Source organism: Oncorhynchus kisutch, linkage group LG21 (assembly GCF_002021735.2).
Source record: "Oncorhynchus kisutch isolate 150728-3 linkage group LG21, Okis_V2, whole genome shotgun sequence".
NCBI lineage: Eukaryota > Metazoa > Chordata > Actinopteri > Salmoniformes > Salmonidae > Oncorhynchus > Oncorhynchus kisutch.
Genome location: NC_034194.2, coordinates 19,862,437 through 19,883,141, shown reverse-complemented (window position 1 = coordinate 19,883,141; position 20,705 = coordinate 19,862,437). Strand labels below are relative to the sequence as shown.

Genomic DNA, 20,705 nt, shown 5'->3' with positions numbered 1-20,705 from the left:
TGCTACAGCAACAAGAGAAACAGTAACATTCACACTGAGAGACAGGCGTCAGAGAGATTCAAGAACAGCCCCCCCCCCACACACAGTTACACATCACGCACTTAAACACGCCAAGACTCAGACGTGCACACACACACACGCATAAACACAGCTGTGCTGACTTAAATAAGGTAAGATAAAACCAAAGTGTAGAACAAAGTTAAGTGGGTGAACAGCCATAGCTAAATAAAGTTGAAAGAATTACCATGTTTCAAGTAGTTTAACTATAATTCAAAAGGCACTCGCACATCTGAGCTGAGCAATCTTTTTTGCAGGTGCATGAAAACAGTTGAATAAGATGAGAAAAAATAAGAAACCTGCACACTGCTCTTTATTAAGCCTTAGGTAAAGCTTAAAAAGCAGTGAGAGTAGCAAGAGCAGTGTGCGGGTTTATTTTTTTCTCAAGCAGTTTAACTATAAATGCATAATGAAGACAGTGAGCAATCTATTGTTATTGGAAGCATGGTGAATGTGGGCTTGCGACAGAGAACACGATGTCAAGGCAAGAAATTAACAAAGTCATATAGTCCACCAACCTGGAACCAATCTGCTGTCTGTCTGCTCTGCTACCTAATTAGTTGGAAAGAGTGACACTGTCCTAATGTCCATTCCCAAGTCTATCCAAAGGTAACAAGTGTAAGACACATAAAAAATCCAACTTTCCTCACGTCATTGACTTGCAACCGAATTGAACACACAAACAGCTAGTCAACTAGCGCTGTGACTTTGCCTACACTTGGGCTTCAGAAGCCATAGAAAGTGATTGGAATATCAGATCCAGGAATCCGTCATTGTCCACAGTTCAATGACAGTTCACAAGTAAGGGATAGTCTTTTCCTAGCACTGTACTTCTGACTCCTGGCCCCTCAGAGGTTTAACTGTGTTACTGGTTGACTTGGGAACGCAGGCTTGGCCCTTGGTTATGAAAATACGCTGCAATCAGATACTTATTCACTTAGGGCAGGTATGCGTCCTGCTGAAGATGACTATTGTGTTGCCTGAAAGGGTGGAAAACCACTCAGTAAATAAAAAATAAATTTAAAAAAGACTGTGCATCTCTTTGTTAGATTCAAATTAAGTAAGCTGAAAAGTTATGATCAAATGCTTTATAGATTTGAAAGAATTGATACACTCAGTGGACCTTTCAGTGATTGGGACAGATTTTTGTCATGTATGCCTAAACAAATGTCCTCAAACTTTATCTAGCCAGACCTGTACCTCACTGTACCACTTCATTACATTGGGACAACAGGTGCAAGCCATCCAGAATGATGGAATATGCGAGGCACAGAATATAACATCATTATTGCTATAATAGACCTGGGCCGGTATTAGTATTTTCCTCAGGATATGAGCATGGTGTAGGAGTCCTGGCCTGGTGTAGTGGAGGTCTGTGCGGCCTGGCCCAGCAGAAAGAGAGGCTTCACTGGGGAGAGAGGTGTTGGCTGAGTATCAGTGAAAGCTCCCAGCTGCTAAAACTAACAGCAGCCCTTCTGCCAGGCCAGGCCTCTAATACAGCCCAGAAACTACAGGATAGAACAGCAGTATAGCAGATAGAACACAGATACACTGGAGATACAGTGCCTTGCGAAAGTATTCGGCCCCCTTGAACTTTGCAACCTTTTGCCACATTTCAGGCTTCAAACATAAAGATATAAAACTGTATTTTTTTGTGAAGAATCAACAACAAGTGGGACACAATCATGAAGTGGAACGACATTTATTGGATATTTCAAACTTTTTTAACAAATCAAAAACTGAAAAATTGGGCGTGCAAAATTATTCAGCCCCTTTACTTTCAGTGCAGCAAACTCTCTCCAGAAGTTCAGTGAGGATCTCTGAATGATCCAATGTTGACCTAAATGACTAATGATGATAAATACAATCCACCTGTGTGTAATCAAGTCTCCGTATAAATGCACCTGCACTGTGATAGTCTCAGAGGTCCGTTAAAAGCGCAGAGAGCATCATGAAGAACAAGGAACACACCAGGCAGGTCCGAGATACTGTTGTGAAGAAGTTTAAAGCCGGATTTGGATACAAAAAGATTTCCCAAGCTTTAAACATCCCAAGGAGCACTGTGCAAGCGATAATATTGAAATGGAAGGAGTATCAGACCACTGCAAATCTACCAAGACCTGGCCGTCCCTCTAAACTTTCAGCTCATACAAGGAGAAGACTGATCAGAGATGCAGCCAAGAGGCCCATGATCACTCTGGATGAACTGCAGAGATCTACAGCTGAGGTGGGAGACTCTGTCCATAGGACAACAATCAGTCGTATATTGCACAAATCTGGCCTTTATGGAAGAGTGGCAAGAAGAAAGCCATTTCTTAAAGATATCCATAAAAAGTGTCATTTAAAGTTTGCCACAAGCCACCTGGGAGACACACCAAACATGTGGAAGAAGGTGCTCTGGTCAGATTAAACCAAAATTGAACTTTTTGGCAACAATGCAAAACGTTATGTTTGGCGTAAAAGCAACACAGCTCATCACCCTGAACACACCATCCCCACTGTCAAACATGGTGGTGGCAGCATCATGGTTTGGGCCTGCTTTTCTTCAGCAGGGACAGGGAAGATGGATGGAGCCAAATACAGGACCATTCTGGAAGAAAACCTGATGGAGTCTGCAAAAGACCTGAGACTGGGACGGAGATTTGTCTTCCAACAAGACAATGATCCAAAACATAAAGCAAAATCTACAATGGAAGGTGTTAGAATGGCCAAGTCAAAGTCCAGACCTGAATCCAATCGAGAATCTGTGGAAAGAACTGAAAACTGCTGTTCACAAATGCTCTCCATCCAACCTCACTGAGCTCGAGCTGTTTTGCAAGGAGGAATGGGAAAAAATTTCAGTCTCTCGATGTGCAAAACTGATAGAGACATACCCCAAGCGACTTACAGCTGTAATCGCAGCAAAAGGTGGCGCTACAAAGTATTAACTTAAGGGGGCTGAATAATTTTGCACGCCCAATTTTTCCGTTTTTGATTTGTTAAAAAAGTTTGAAATATCCAATAAATGTCGTTCCACTTCATGATTGTGTCCCACTTGTTGTTGATTCTTCAAAAAAAATACACTTTTATATCTTTATGTTTGAAGCCTGAAATGTGGCAAAAGGTCGCAAAGTTCAAGGGGGCCGAATACTTTCGCAAGGCACTGTATGTGGTTAAAAAGCTCCAAATCATTTGCTGAATTACTCTTATAAAGCCTTTATTATACTGGGGTTAAATGTTTTTCCCTAAAGGTTAAAAACAGCAGCCTTTATCAGGGTATCCTACTGTAGCGAAAGCTGTCCATAAACTAACCAGTACTCTCTCTCTCCATTTGTTTGTGGGCTTAGAGACGTCTCTATTATTGTCCCTTCTGGGCATCCTTACTGAGGTCATTATCCTTCCCATCTGCCAGGTAAGTCTGTGTTTTTAAGAAGTCTGATTCTCTCTCGGCTCAGTTCTAAGCATACACAGATGGGTCACCCACCTTGTACTGATGTGCTACTGTGCTATGACGGGGGAAGGTGTGGAATATACTTGTTTGGGGTGATAAAAAGGCTTCCTGTGGCAACCCTCCCCTGTCCCCATACTCGTGGCCCTGTCCCTAGCCAACTGTTGCCAGGCCTCTGGCATTCTTAGTAGTTTCTAAAGATATGGCCTGTTTACTACTTAGCTACGAGTGGTACTAAAGAGTTCTACTTTCTGTGAGGGACTTGACAGTATCAAGCAGTACTTGGCCCTCAACTTGAACCTGTTTCAAACTCATTTCACTCTTCCCTAAATGCTCGACACAAGCCATCTTATTAAATTGGTGATTTGTAACAAACATGTTCATGAGTGATGTTATGGAAATGTGTCCACTTATTATGGAATCCTAATTAACAGGCTGTGAAAAGTATCCTCAGGCCAGTCCACTGCAGTGGTGTACGTAGGATCCTAAGCTGTGCTACTTTATTGAAACAGAAACAAACCTGCATCTGCCAAACCTGCACTACGCGGACTCAGCACTTTAATCCCACAGACACGCTCAGGCCAACACGCAGCACAGTGGGAGGGAACAAAACAGTAGCAAATACATGCAGACACATATGCATGAAAACACACAAACCTGTCTTCTCTAAAAGGATTAGAACGCTTGTTAAGCATCTTGTCAACACGTGACTACAACCTTTCTCCAAACCACATTAAAAACACATTAGGCCTATTCATTCAAGGGTGTTTATTTTTTTAAACTATTTTCTACATTGTAGAATAATAGTGAAGACATCACAACTATGAAAGAACACATATGGAATCATGTAGTAACCAAAAAAAGTGTCAAATTAAAATATATTTTATATTTGAGATTCTTCAAAGTAAGCGACCCTTGGCCTTGACAACTTTGCACACTCTTGGCATTCTCTCAACCAGCTTCATTCATTGCTTTCCAATGAAGGAGTTCCCACATATGCTGAGCACTTGCTGGCAGCTCTTCCTTCACTATGCGGTCCAACTTATCCCAACCCATCTCAATTGGGTTGAGGTTGGGTGATTGTGGGGGCCAGGTCATCTGATGCAGCACTCAATCACTCTCCTTTTTTTGTCAAATAGCCCTTACACAGCCTGGAGGTGTGTGTTGGGTCACCGTTCACCTACTCTGCGTCTCACAAAGACACGTGGTTGGAACCAAAAATCTAAAGTTTGGACTCATCAAACCGAAGGACAGATTTCCACCGGTCTAATGTCCATTTATTGTGTTTCTTAGCCCAAGCAAGTCTCTTCTTCTTATTGGTGTCCTTTAGTAGTGGTTTCTTTGCAGCAATTTGACCATGACCATTTTTTTCTACTGTGTTATTGACTTGTTAATTGTTTACTCCATGTGTAACTCTGTGTTGTCTGTTCACAATGCTATGCTTATCTTGGCCAGGTCGCTGTTGCAAATGAGAACTTGTTCTCAACTAGCCTACCTGGTTAAATAAAGGTGTTCTCAACTAGCCTACCTGGTTAAATAAAGGTGTTCTCAACTAGCCTACCTGGTTAAATAAAGGTGTTCTCAACTAGCCTACCTGGTTAAATAAAGGTGTTCTCAACTAGCCTACCTGGTTAAATAAAGGTGTTCTCAACTAGCCTACCTGGTTAAATAAAGGTGTTCTCAACTAGCCTACCTGGTTAAATAAAGGTGTTCTCAACTAGCCTACCTGGTTAAATAAAGGTGTTCTCAACTAGCCTACCTGGTTAAATAAAGGTGTTCTCAACTAGCCTACCTGGTTAAATAAAGGTGTTCTCAACTAGCCTACCTGGTTAAATAAAGGTGTTCTCAACTAGCCTACCTGGTTAAATAAAGGTGTTCTCAACTAGCCTACCTGGTTAAATAAAGGTGTTCTCAACTAGCCTACCTGGTTAAATAAAGGTGCATTTTTTTATATTTTTTAATGAAGGCCTGATTCACGCAGTCTCCTATGACCAGCTAATGTTGAGATGTGTCTGTTACTTGAACTCTGTGAAGCATTTATTTGGGCTGCAATCTGAGGTGCAGTTAATTGTTGATTTCTGAGGCTGGTAACTCGAACTAACTTATCCTCTGCAGCAGAGGATCTTTCCTGTGGCGATCCTCATGAGAGCCAGTTTCGTAATAGCGCTTGATGGTTTTAGTGACTGCACTTCAAGAAACTTTAAAAGTTCTTAAAATGTTCAGGATTTACTGATCTTCATGTCTTAAAGTAATGATGGACTGTCGTTTCTATTTGCTTATTTGAGCTGTTCTTGCCATAATATGGCCATAGGTATTTTTAGCAAATAGGGCTATCTTCTGCATACCACCCCTACCTTATCACAACACAAATGATTGGCTCAAATGCATTAAGGAAAGAAATCCCACAAATTCACTTTTAACATGGCACACCTGTTAATTGAAATGCATTCCAGGTGACTACCTCATGAAGCTGGTTGAGAGAATGCCAAGAGTGTGCAAAGATCAAAGCTGTCGTCAAGGCAAAGGGTGGCTACTTTGAAGAATCTCAAATATATTTTTATATGAACACTTTTTTGGTTATTCCATGTGTTATTTCATAGTTTTGATGTCTTCACTATTATTCTTCAATGTCAAACATAGTAAAAATAAAGAAAAACCCTTGAATGAGTAGGTGTGTCCAAACTTTTGACTGGTACTGTATAATATTCTTATTTTCAATAAAAGTGACTCCAAAATGACAATACATTATTTACCATTAATTTCTATTGGGCACAATATCATCTGAAACACAACCAAAACAAACAGCAAATGCATCCAACACATGTGTAGTCACAAGCTTGATGTCGTCACTGTGTGCTGTGAATATGGGACCAAATACTTAAACTTTTAATACACAAGTGAATTTGTCCCAATACTTTTGCTCCCCTAAAATGGGGGGGGGGGACTACATACAAAAAGTGCCTTAATTTCTAAACGGTTCACCTGATATGGATGAAAATACCCTAAAATTATAGCTAATAGTATAGAAAAATTCTTCACCGTCTCAATAATTACAGAGGGCAATGTATATGCTATTATATGTGGCTGGTCAGCCTATGGCAGCCTGCTAGGATAACAGTGATAAGCACCATATCTGTCCACTGCAGAGTCCTGATGTCCTTGTTGATAAGAAGGCTGGAACACTGTGACATCATGGTGACATTGATCACTACTCCACTGTCCACTCTGCCATCCTCAGAAACACACAGAGCCATTCAGAATAGCAGACGACATAACTGCAGGTATATGTACATACTGTACTTTGCAGCATTGGAACCACTATGAGAGTCATAAGTGATATAAAACCCAGATTTTTTTATTAGGATTAACCAGAGTGTACTCAGACTGACATACAATGGTCTTCACTGTTCAATGGAATTCATGTGGAAAGAGCTGGTGGGCCATGTTACACTTAAGTGATAATTCCTGAGAAGCTGGTGTTTGGAGGATATATTGGCACGGGTGTTGGCAAACCGTGCCAATATATCCCCCAAACACTGGCTTCTCTGGAATTATCACTTTTATACAGCAGTTTACCAACATATTCAAATAATGCTAAACATATTTTTATTAAAAACTTTATTTTTATGAATGTATTCGTACTATTTCATCCTTCCACAAGATACAGTCCCGACACAAAATCTAGGTTTGCTACCCAAGCCGGCTGGTCGACCCAGTCATTTAGTTTTTTCCCCCCTGTATCTATGGACGCGACCCAGACGTTCGTTCAAAATGTTCCATTGCCGTATTGGCTGGCAACGTTCTTATCCCTTGCTTGCTAGCTAGCCAACTAGCTATATTTGTTTAAGCTGTTTCTAGTGACATTTATTTGGAACAGACATAACAATGAGCTAATGATGAGCGATTTCACCTGGCATAGAAAATGTGCTCTCTCGTCAGGACACTGTTGTTCAGAGGAGCTAGCCAACAACACAGCTAACATAATCACTTCAAACTGAAGCTGGAAAGATTTCAAACTAGCTGCATGTCATTTTATTTGACCCATTTTCTATTGATAATTATTTGTACAGTTGAAGTCGGAAGTTTACATACAGCAAATACATTTCAAATCAGTTTCACAATTCCTGACATTTAATCCTCGTAAACATTCCCTGTCTTTAGGATCACCACTTTACTTTAAGAATGTGAAATGTCAGAATAATAGTAGAGAGAATTTATTTCAGCTTTTATTTCTTTCATCACATTCCCAATGGGTCAGAAATTTACATACTAATTGAGTCTATTAGGTAGTACTGCCTTTAAATTGTTTAACTTGGGTCAAATGTTTTGGGCAGCCTTCCACAAGCTTCCCACAATAAGTTGGGTGCATTTTGGCCCATTCCTCCTGACAGAGCTGGTGTAACCGAGTCAGGTTTTTAGGCCTCCTTGCTCGAACACACCTTTTCAGTACTGCCCACAAATTGAGGTCAGGGCTTTGTGATGGGCACTCCAATACCTTGACATTGTTGTCCTTAAGCCATTTTGCCACAACTTTTGAAGTATGCTTGGGGTTATTGTCTATTTGGAAGACCTAATTGCGACCAACTTTAACTTCCTGACTGATGTCTTCAGATGTTGCCTCAATATATCCACATAACTTTCCTCTCATGATTCCATCTATTTTGGGAAGTGCACCAGTCCCTCCTGCAGTAAAGCACAACCACAACATGATGCTGCCACCCTCGTGCTTCACGGTTGGGATGGTGTTCTTCGGCTTGCAAGCATCCCCCTTTTTCCTCCAAACATAACGATGGTCATTCTATTTTTGTTTCATCAGACCAGAGGATATTTCTCCAAAAAGTACGATCTTTGTCCCCATGTGCAGTTGCAAACCGTAGTGTGGCTTTTTTTAATGGTGGTTTTGGAGCAGTGGCTTCTTCCTTGCTGAGCGGCCTTTCAGGTTATGTCGATATAGGACTCGTTTTACTGTGGATATAGATACTTTTGTACCCGTTTCCTCCAACATCTTCACAAGGTCCTCTGCTGTTGTTCTGGGCTTCATTTGCACTTTTCACACCAAAGAATGTTCATCTCTAGGAGACAGAATGCTTCTCCTTCCTGAGTGGTATGATGGCTGCGTGGTCCCATGGTGTTTACACTTGTGTGCTATTGAACGTGGTACCTTCAAGCATTTGGAAATTGCGCCCAAGGATGAACCAGACGTGTGGAGGATGAACCAGACGTCTGAAGTCTTGGCTGATTTCTTTTGATTTTCCCATGATGTCAAGTAAAGAGGAACAGGGTTTGAAGGTAGGCCTTGAAATACATCCACAGGTACACCTCCAATTGACTCAAATGGTGTCAATTAGCCTATCAGAAGCTTCTAAAGCCATGACATTTTTATGAAAATTTCCAAGCTGTTTAAAGGCACAGTCAACTTAGTGTATGTAAACTTCTGACCCACTGGAACTGTGATACAGTGAATTATAAGTGAAATAATCAGTCTGTAAACAATTGTTGGAAAAATTACTTGTGTCATGCACAAAGTAGATGTCCTAATGGACTTGCCAAAACTATATTTGGTTAACAAGACATTTGTGGAGTGGTTGAAAAATCAGTTTTAATGACTCCAACCTAAGTGTATATATCCATAAAAATAATGCCGATTCATGATTTCGACTGGCTAAGAAAAGCTGCCTACCTATCTGTCTCATCCTGCCTCCCAACACCTTCATTGCTATGGGACAGCTGGAGATCGAATTTGAATATTGAAACAATGTTGCAAATGTCGGAGAGACAGACAGGAAGGTCTGTACAAAACTCCGCTTTTGAAAAACTAAATGTTAGTCTAAAAGAAATGTGAGATACCAGAGACCCTGGGTTCAAGCCCAGGCACTGTCGTAACCGGCCGCGACCGGGAGGTCCGTGGGGCGACGCACAATTGGCCTAGCGTCGTCCGGGTTAGGGAGGGTTTGGCCGGTAGGGATATCCTTGTCTCATCGCGCATCCGCGACTCCTGTGGCGGGCCGGGCGCAGTGCACGCTAACCAAGGTTGCCAGGTGCACGGTGTTTCCTCCGACACATTGGTGCGGCTGGCTTCCGGGTTGGATGCGCGCGGTGTTAAGAAGCAGTGCGGCTTGGTTGGGTTGTGTATCGGAGGACGCATGACTTTCAACCTTCATCTCTCCCGAGCCCGTACGGGAGTTGTAGCGATGAGACAAGATAGTAGCTATTAACAATTGGATACCACGAAATTGGGGAGAAAAAGGGGTAAAAATTCAACAACATCAAAAAAGTGAGATAATGTCTAGATGCTTATTATAGTAGATATCAAGTTTAGAAATTGCCTGGCTGGGTTGATGAGGTGAAATGAGACAGTGGATTGAGCAGTTAGACCGAACAGAGTAAATAGGCATTTTAACATCATAGATTTAGCCGGTGGTAACTTGTGGAATAGACACCGGCTGGAATGCAGTTTTAACCAATCAGCATTCAGGATTAGACCCACCCGTTGTATAAAATCCCATAAACATATCGGTGTCGTATACACTATCTCTCTCTGTGATATCTGGTGTCTTTCAACCCATTATGATTGAACGCAGACTAAAACCCTGCCTCAGCTACATGTTTCACTGTCTTCCTACATGTGGATTTAAAGCTCAGTCAACGAGAAGCAGGATATCTGAAGCTTGCTTGCTATTTCCACCACAAACATAGAAACCCTGTGGGAATGAAGGTTCAAAAGTGTCCTGGAAACTGCTAATAAAGTAATTACAGAAGTGGCGTAAGAAGTGTGGAAGCCACGATGTTTTGATACAGAACTGGTTATGCAAATCCCTCAGTGGGTTCAACAGCACAGGCCTGGTTTAACGTCACCACATTATCATACAAATGTTTTCCTTTGGGAAATTTGTTGTAATGAAGCTAAGAAAACAGAGCTAAAGCCGCCAGCAGTAACAGATGTTGCGTTTTTTAAGGACATACTTTATTTGCTACAGACTGATTTGCACTATCACGATATAGGGAATAGATTAGCAAACAGGCACTGCTAACGTTAGAATACAGCACTACTTTCTCCCAAGTCTTGCTTTTGTACACATTTGCATTATGACTACTTCTGTAGTAGTAAATATAGGGTTTTCAGTCAGATTTCTTTCTTCTCACTATGTTGTGCAATAAAACACTGCTGTGCTTGTGTCTGTAAATGGTTTGATCTCTAAATCCTGAGGGTGACCATCCTGGACTGAGTGAGTGTGTGAAAGACGGGTGGAGGGGTTGGGAAAGAGGTGGAGGGGTTGGGAGAGAGGTGGAGGGGTTGAGACAGGGGTTGAGAGAGGGGTAGAGGGGTTGAGAGCCGTACCTCTGCTGATCCTCTGCTTCTCTCCAGACAGGATACCAGGAGTATCTATCACACTGATGCTCTCGAGAACAGGGTTGGGAAGCTGGGCACACACAAACCTACAGAACACACAGACATGGCCATAGACATGGTCAGATATATAGCCCAACACTGAAGAATACAGAGCTTACATGATCAAATCTGACACAGAAAAAGAGTTGGCCGGACATAAGACAAACAGACAGACCGACTCACAGATGGACAAATAGACAGATACAGTATATCACAAAAGTGAGTACACCCCTCAAATTTTGTAAGTTTATCTTTTCATGTGACAACACTGAAGAAATGATACTTTGCTACAATGTAAAGTAGTGAGTGTACAGCTTGTATAACAGTGTAAATTGGCTGTCCCCTCAAAATAACTCAACACACAGCCATTAATGTCTAAACCGCTGGCAACAAAAGTGAGTACACCCCTAAGTGAAAATGTCCAAATTTGGCCCAAAGTGTCAATATTTTGTGTGGCCACCATCATTTCCCAGCACTGCCTTAACCCTCTTGGGCATGGAGCTCACCAGAGCTTCACAGGTTGCCACTGCAGTCCTCTTCCACTCCTCCATGACGACATCACGGAGTTAGAGACCTTGCACTCCTCCACCTTCCGTTTGAGGATGCCCCACAGATGCTCAATAGGGTTTAGGTCTGGAGACATGCTTGGCCAGTCCATCACCTTTACCCTCAGCTTCTTTAGCAAGGCAGAAGTTGTCTTGGAGGTGTGTTTGGGGTCGTTATCATGTTGGAATACTGCCCTGCGACCCAGTCTCCGAAGGGAGGGGATCATGCTCTGCTTCAGTATGTCACAGTACATGTTGGCATTCATGGTTCCCTCAATGAACTGTAGCTCCCCAGTGCCGGCAGCACTCATGCAGCCCCAGACCATGACACTCCCACCACCATGCTTGACTGTAGGCAAGACACACTAGTCTTTGTACTCCTCACCTGGTTGCCGCCACATAAGCTTGACACCATCTGAACCAAATAAGTTTATCTTGGTCTCATCAGACCACAGGACATGGTTCCAGTAATCCATGTCCTTAGTCTGCTTGTCTTCAGCAAACTGTTTGCGGGCTTTCTTGTGCATCACCTTTAGAAGAGGCTTCCTTCTGGGACGACAGCCACGCAGACCAATTTGATGCAGTGTACGGCGTATGGTCTGCGCACTGACAGGCTGACACCCCACTCCTTCGACCTCTGCAGCAATGCTGGCAGCACTCATACGTCTATTTCCCAAAGACAACCTCTGGATATGACGCTGAGCACGTGCACTCAACTTCTTTGGTCGACCATGGCGAGGCCTGTTCTGAGAGGAACCTGTCCAGTTAAACCGCTGTATGGTCTTGGCCACCGTGCTGCAGCTCAGTTTCAGTGTCTTGGCAATCTTCTTATAGCCCAGGCCATCTTTATGTAAAGCAACAATTCTTTTTTTCAGATCCTCAGAGAGTTCTTTGCCATGAGGTGCCATGTTGAACTTCCAGTGACCAGAAGGGAGGGAGTGTGAGAGCGATGACACCAAATTTAACACACCTGCTCCCCATTCACACCTGAGACCTTGTAACACTAATGAGTCACATAACACCGGGGAGGGAAATGGCTAATTGGGCCCAATTTGGACATTTTCACTTAGGGGTGTACTCACTTTTGTTGCCAGCGGTTTAGACATTAATGGCTGTGTGTTGAGTTATTTTGAGGGGACAGCATATTTACACTGTTATACAAGCTGTACACTCACTACTTTACATTGTTGCAAAGTGTCATTTTTTCAGTGTTGTCACATGAAAAGATATACTCAAATATTTACAAAAATGTGAGGGGTGTACTCACTTTTGTGATATACTGTAGGTATTCTTCATGTAAAATAAAGTATTGACCACTTAGAACCAAATCATACTTCCTAAACCACAGGAGGTTGGTGGCACCTTCATTGGAGGACAGGCTCATGGGAATGGCTGGAGCGGACTAGGTGGAATCGTATCAAATACACCAAACACATGAGTTTGATGCCATTCCTTTCACTCAGTTTCAGCCATTATTATCATTAGCCTCCACTGTCCTAAACATAGTACATGAAAGTGACAATTATTACTGAGGGAAAATGACCGGTCTGGTATAGCCTTTCAAGACAAGACTGAGTGAGCTTGGTGTCTTGAAGCATGTGAACTGTTCCCAGAAACATGTGTAATTTTTCTGGGTGGGTCTCAATGGACCTCTTAGACTAAAATATGTTTCATATCCCCCTTTGGTCATTTCAAACTCAAACGGCAAAATAAGGCAAATTCAATTGACCAATTTACAGTATAAAGCATATTCTTGAATCTCGATAGTGGTTACTGTAACACAGGAAGGCTGCAGCAGACTAGGATGCAGACAGGATATTAGGCCTCCTCGTCTGCAAGCTGCACCAAGCAGCAGAGGGCTTCTCATGACAGCGTCACATGATCGTTCGCTCACCAATTCAATGACAGCTTTGTCAACCAAATAATGCAACTGTAACATTGGCTGTTTCTTATCTATAAAAAAACAACATGTTCATGCTGATATAGGAAATATATAATTATGTTGGAAATGCAATAGACTAGAATGCCAGATACATAGTTGAGCTATCCTCTGCTCTTTTGATTCTCCTGTTTGCAAACAAACAGCGGCCTTATGCCAAGAACCCTTAAAAATAAAAATGAACTCTTAAGAACCCTTATTTCCACACATATGTTCTCCTCCTTAACATTGTCAGAGCCACCTGCAGAAACCATCACAAGCTCTGTATTCCTATCGTCTCCCTCAGGAAACACACTGTGCCTTGTGCTTACAGTGGAAACCCCCTGGGTTGATCAGTCGACACAGTGCCTTCAGAAAGTATTCATTCTCCTCGATTTATTCCACATGTCTTAAATATAATAGTTCTTCATCCATCTACACACAATACCCCATAATGACAAAGTGAAAACATGTATATATTTTGATTTTAGGAAATTTATCAAAAATGAAATAGAGAAATATCTCATTTACATAATTAGTCACACCCCTGAGTGGTGTTAGAATCACCTTTGGCAGCATTACAGCTGTGAGTCTTTCTGGTTAAGTCTCTAAGAGCTTTGCACACCTGGATTGTACAATATCTGTCCATTATTCTTTTAAAAAATTATTCAAGCGCTTTCTAATTGGTTGTTGATCATTGCTAGACAACCATTTTTAAGTCTTGCCATAGATTTTCAAGCAGATTTAAGTCAAAATTGTCACCCGGCCACTCAAGAACATTTACTGTCTTCTTGGTAAGCAACTCCAGTGTATATTTGGCCTTGTGTTTTAGGTTATTGTCCTGTCTACTGAAAAGTGAATTCAACTCCCAGCGTCTGGTGGAAAGCAGACTGAACCAGGTTTTCCTCTATGATTTTGCCTGTGCTCCATTCTGTTTATTTTTTATCCTGAAAAACTCCAAAGTCCGTAACAATTACAAGCATACCCAAAACATGATGCAGCCACCACTATGCTTGAAAATATGTAGAGTAGTACTCAGTAATGTGTTGTATTGGATTTAATCCTTTTTAAATTCAGGCTGGAAAATGTGGAAAATGTCAAGGAGTGTGAATACTTTCTGAAGGCACTGTAAAGAGCAAACAGACCCACTGACAGTCTGCAACTAAGGGAAACCCTGAGCAGTGAGCAGAGTGAAATTCAATCAGAGGTGGAATGTAGAGCATGTGTGGCAGGTTCAGGAGTCTCTGGGCATGATATCATCCTGTGACATGGTAAACACAGCAACCGTTGAGAAAGGCTAAACTTAACTTTCACTCTCGCTCCTGTACTCATTCCGCCTCCCTCCCTTTTCTTTCCTCAAGGATGGTGAGTTTCATGCCAACTTTATACAAAGGAGTATTCCAAAACATATTGGAATTTCAAATCAAATGGTATTCTGAAACTGATTGGAATTCAGCAAGAGCACAGAGAAGCACTCACAATGATTACGAGAAGAGTGCTAGGTAAATATTCTAGCATTTGAGCACAGAAAAAAATTTGAGGAACGACAAACTTAAAGCAAATTTGAAGAACTTCTCCAGGGGCCTTTAGAGTTTTTTTCACATTCTGTCTGATGCACAAAATTATTTTGGGGGGAGAAAGATAATAAGATACTGAATATTTGCCCTGTCATCTAGGATAAGGCCACTAAAAACAACAAGTCATCGTAAAATAAATCAGAAATGTGAGTTTTCATTTGCTGTGTAGACGGGCTGGCTGACAACATCACAAAAAATATGTTCACACATCGATGTGGCCAGAAGGCATGCGTTGTTATGATTCGGAGCGGTCAGATAGCTAGCAACAATGACAAGAACCTACCATGTGGGGAATCATAGGTGGTTCGTTTTAGTTCACTGTATCTTGTTAGTGTCTTGTTTTGAGGCGTTTTGACTGATATCATGTCTATGCTATGGTTGAAATTCGCTAGCTAGCTAACCAACAACTGTAACAATGTATTTGAGCGATAACAAGTGCTCATTGTGCAAATGTACTTACGTTTCCAATAAACATTTGGAGACTAAATATAGTTTACATGTTGTCAACAGTCTAAGTCAACCCCGTCTGTTTTGCACCATAGTTGTGCACGTGTCGGTTTTGTTGCTAAACAACCAACCCTTCTATAAAAACTTGAGTCATCCAACTAGAATACTACATGTGGACTGCTATAGTCTCACCTGTTGAGAAAGGCATTTCCGAAGGAGTTGAGCTTCCTAAAGGGTTTCTTGGGGTCGACAACTAGGGCGTTGCCAGGGATCACCCCCTCCGTGTCTCCATGCATCACTGCAATGAAGGAGTCTGTTGTGGGCTCCGGCCCAATCCGCATTCCAGGGAAATCCTGCTCCAACAGGTATCTGGGGAGTAATAGGAGAAAAGGATGTCTGTTTATGCATTATTTTATTGTCCACTATCTTAGTTTACATTTGACATTAGAGGCCCGGTACACCTACCAGTTACAAAGTAAAATCATACTTAACCATCTTTTTAAAAGAACATACTAACATTGTTGAATTATAGGGTCACGGTCAAGAGTTTCATTGTCAATCAGTCCAAATTGACATTACAGATGTTTAAAAATGTAGTAGAATTGTATAGAATGTGCAGAATCCTAGAAATGCATTGAATTGTAAATACTAGTCATTTATAACTGAAGTTGTCCTTTTAAACTACTTTAAACCTTTAAAGCACTAACAGATGTGAGGTCAACCAGCTGATACTCTATATATCCACTCTACACACATCTTGTCATAGGGGTCAACAGTGCCAGTTAGTATGGTCTCTCTGTAGACACTGTTTAAATCCATAATATAGTGCCGCAGTAAATGGCCAACAGTAGATGAGCAGCACTGTCCAGAGCCAGATGTTTAACCTTCCCACAGCTCTGCCACTGAGGCTTCAGTGAGAGGAAGGGAGGCAGAGTGAAACTGGCCTGATGGAGAGCACAGGGACAGCGCACGTGTTAGGAGACAGACCAGAGAGGAAAGAAGGCCTGTGTTCTTTCATAGCACAGAGGACTGAGGAGTCAGCACACACACAAACACAGGCCTAGCTCTTTCCCAACAACTCTCCCTACTTGCAGCCGCCACATAGGCCTGCAGGTCCTCTATGAACAATGCACACAGGAAACTAAAGACGCTGCCTATGGCCCTATCCTGCAGGACAGTGACCTCGCATAGGGTACAAATCACAGAGAAAAGGAGAGTAGCCCAACTAGCCCTGCCCATCTCTTCCTCTATCCCCAAGCCATTAGGTATGTTGTTGTCTTAGGTCTCTCTTTATGTAGTGTTGTCTCTCTTGTCGTGATGTGTTTTGTCCTATATCTTTATTTCATTTATTTATATTTCAATCCCAGCCCCTGCCCCCGCAGGAGGCCTTTTGCCTTTTGGTAGCCAGTCATTGTAAATAAGAATTTGTGCTTAACTGACTTGCCTAGGTAAATAAAGGTAAAATAAAAAAGCAATTAGGAGAGGCTAGCTCTAGAAACTCTGACAGTGGACTGGACCATGACAGGCAGCATAGGAAACCCCACATTGGTTGAATCAACGACGTTTCCATGTCATTTCAATGAAATGACATTGAACCAATGTGGAATAGATGCTGAATTGACGTCTGTGCCCAGTGGGACAAAGCTATCATCGACTTGGCCAGTGCTGAACCGTAGTTGATTAAACATTCAAATGTTTCCAACTTTAGAAATGGACTCCTATTGTGGGTGCACATAGAGTATGGTCTGGCTTTAGCATAAAATATAAGCATAAAGTATAAAAAGTTATTTAGCAAAAAAACGAAAGTATCATCATATAGAAAGCTCCTAGATGTGTGATATTTTTATCAGATGGCGATCCATATTTAATCCAATCTTGTCCAGGGATTGATATACCTGGAATTTAGCATGTCTGATATCAATCAGAGGATTTCAGGGATTTCTCCCTCTGTCTATACCAAGGGATCACGACCATACCTGGTTACAGAATGTTGTTTGCATGTCACCGTGGATTTTAAAGGCCTGCCTAATTAAGACCAGTTATATGGCCAGATTGAGACAGAACCCTATCAACCAGCCCACACTCCAATGTCATTCTCACTCACACGTTCAAAAGCATGAGAACAAAGCCCTACTATTCAATTACTTAACCCAAACATGATAACTCGTTTCAAAATAAGTACTACAATCTATGAAGGGATATGAAGTAACAGCGCCCTAAAGCTAATAACTCATTTAGATAGTACAAACTTAAAGGGGATAGGAAGTGAGTGTGTCCCAAAGCTTTTCAGACTTTTAAAGCTGATCATACACAGTAAGTGCTTCCAGTGGCCAGGGGCATTCTCTACATGATTCCAGACTAATGTCTCTAACCTCTCTAGAACTCCTGGACTAGTCGCTCTGGAAACTATTAGTGACATGTTGCTATAGCAATAAGGGAGCTGATGAGAGGGTTGGAACCAGCAGGGCTTATCAGCGAGAGGACAGCAGAGGACTGCATCTCACTTCTGACTTTGGGATAGCAGGAAAAGCACTAGTATTCACTGGCATTACTGCACAGCTAGAGGGATTCACTTAGTCTCACCAGTAAATTTTGGATGTGGAAAACATGCCAACACAAAAACAATGATAAAAGGAGAGTTATATCTGCCTCCCATCCCATCTCCAAGACAAAGTTTGCTTTGTGGTAAACTCAGAGAGACCAACACATGCTTTTGGGTCCAAGATTTTCCATCTGTTCTTGTATTCCTTTGATGAGCACTAAGTGAGATGGTTGGCATGCCATATAGCAGTCCATAGTTAAATGCTGGAAATATGATCTGTTTTATGGTCATGGACTAGTTTAACAGACAAATCAATGGAACAGCTGACATTCCTGTGTTATGGGTGTGACTATAGGGGAACATTGCAGATGATTAGTGTAACATGTAATCACAAAATGGCATTGAGGATTACAGGATAGTAATAGGTAGATCTATGTCTATAACTATGCAATACCACTAGATTTCCATAATGTACTTGTCATTTTGTAGTCATCTATACCATAATAGGTGAATGCTAACTCAGCAGGTTGCTCTCTTGTCTGTTGGAATCTCTCATCCCTCCTAAGTAAGTCAGACTATGTCAACATTTGACCTGCATCTGCCCAAGGTTGAACAGGAATCCAGTCAACCCAAACACTAACAGATGTCTCTTTCTAGGATCATTTGTACTACAATAAAAATCAACTTGTTGCATCAAACTCTACATATGCAGTGCCTGCCATGCATGTAACGTCCCCTCTTTGCATATCAGTGCACAAAACTCACTAGTGTTTTGGCCTACTGACCGGCAACCAAAGCACCCACATTTCAAACACTGACATACCGTATGAAGCTGGTCTTTCCAGTGGAATACTGCCCCACAAGGAGAACCATGGGCTTGTTGTCGAAGTCGGCATCCTCTAAGGCGGGCGAGTGGAACTCATGGAATTTGTAGTGTTCCTCCAAGGGTAACAGCTTGGTTTTGTAGAGCTTCTTGAGGCCATCACTGACTGTCTGAAAGACCTCAGGATCCTTCTTCCTCCTGTCATCGGTACCCAACCAGCTGAACATGATGCAATTCGACAATGGACAATCTTATACTCTATAGGGACCTCTATTGGTGCTTTTTCTATTAAAATAATTCGGATGATCTCTTTCTTATTGGTTTAGTAGATGGTTTGTTTTTTCTTTCAATCAAATATTATGCAGACATATCCTTGAATGGAAAGCGTTCCCCAAGTCTTTACAGGCCAAACACGAGACAAAGATGCACAGACCACTATAAACCAGTAACTTGACTAGACTAAACACATACTAGTGATCCTAAGTAATTTTTACATGCACATTTACATATCACAGCTAAAAAGCACGATTTTCATTCAAACTGTAGAGGAATCCCAAAAATGATCCACGTATCAAGCTGGCAAATTGTGATGTCGTCTTACATTTGAATTCTGACGCGGTTGAATCTTCAAAATACTGTTCTATATAATATACCTTTTTCGAATCAAATGATGAAAACAATAATACAGGTATAATATAGCGTAGAATCTTGAGCGGTCATTGGTTTCCACTGGCTTCCCCGGCTTCGTTACTGCAGCATATTTAAATACCAATCTGACAACGAAATCTAATCCGAAAGGAAATGCCCAACTACTGGCAAAACCCCACCCAGTATTACAGCGACTGAAGGCAGTGATGGCAGCGCCATATTAGCGGATGAGGGACCACTAGCATCTCATTGTTGATGCTCCTCTAGTGGTAATACAACGTAACAAACAATGGGTGATCGCAAAATTGCTATACACATTGTATCAGTCATAAATTGCAAGTTTATGGTTTATAACAATCTTCCATCTTACATTACTAAAGAAAATAGAAAAGATCCATGTCAACATTTCCATATACCTACACATATATTGCTTGTGTCATTTAATGTATATATATATATATATATATATATATATATATATATATATATATATATATACTGGTACGCGCAAATATATAAAGTGTTGACTTTATATAAAAACAATATTGTAATAAAATCTTCTCTTTAATAAAAATAGAAAATACAAAAGTGTCACAAAAAAAGTGTCCTTATGATGCAGCCCACAATTAAAGGAGAGCACAATGGAACTAAATTGAGGAGAGGATACAACGTAACTGTCTCAAGCCTATTGTAGGCCTACGGTGTAGAATGTACTGTCTACAGTGATGTCAAAAGTTGTAGAGACACAATTGTCCAAATTTAGAGAGGGGCAGAGACCATAGCAAGACATCTATCCTTTCCCTTACAGTCTATTCTACATACCAGTATGACACCTGCTGGACAACATTTAAGCATACAATAGTTGATGGTTTATGGATTATTCGACGACCACCACTAGATGGTGCAACAAGATAATACTTTTTTGATCCGTTAGCTATTTTTTTAAGGTCTGTAAATTCAGTTTAGAAGTAAATCGAAGTGAGATTAGTCAATATCAAAAGTACAGCACAATATATAGGATGAATTCGGGAATTGTCAATAAAGATATTTTCTGTTCTAATCTATTTGTTCTTTTTTGTCGCCAGACCTAGTCCCACCTGTTCAATGGTCACTGCAACTAGCTCTCACAGGCTCACGTCAGAATTAGACATACATCCATGTTTCTCAAACATAACATTGCAAAGTTGTTGCAAATGTCACATTTCGAAGTGTTTCAGGTTAAGTTTATGCACTACCTCGGAATTTGTTAGGGTTAAGGTTAGGGTTAAATTTGGGCATTCATTCCGAAAGCTTAAGGTTAGCCAAATACTCCCAATGGTTAACGTAAGGGT

The 20,705-nt window shown here is 41.4% G+C and overlaps 1 protein-coding gene across 2 annotated transcripts in view; it reads right to left on the bottom strand.

The window, feature by feature from the left end:
- The window catches only part of LOC109866464 (EH domain-containing protein 3), a 37,571-nt gene extending 18,033 nt beyond the window's left edge, over window positions 1–19,538 (bottom strand). Inside the window, exons 1-4 of one of the 2 annotated variants that reach the window (XM_020455150.2) lie at window positions 19,328–19,538; window positions 18,727–18,924; window positions 15,554–15,730; window positions 10,824–10,921 (exon numbers count right to left, since the gene is read on the bottom strand). In XM_020455150.2, coding sequence (XP_020310739.1) covers window positions 10,824–10,921; window positions 15,554–15,730; window positions 18,727–18,924; window positions 19,328–19,329 — 475 coding nt within the window. In that variant the 5' untranslated portion in view covers window positions 19,330–19,538. Of the gene's footprint in view, window positions 1–10,823; window positions 10,922–15,553; window positions 15,731–18,726 lie in introns of both variants that reach the window. The other variant, XM_020455149.2, reaches the window with a different exon arrangement.
- Window positions 19,539–20,705: the final 1,167 nt, after the last annotated feature.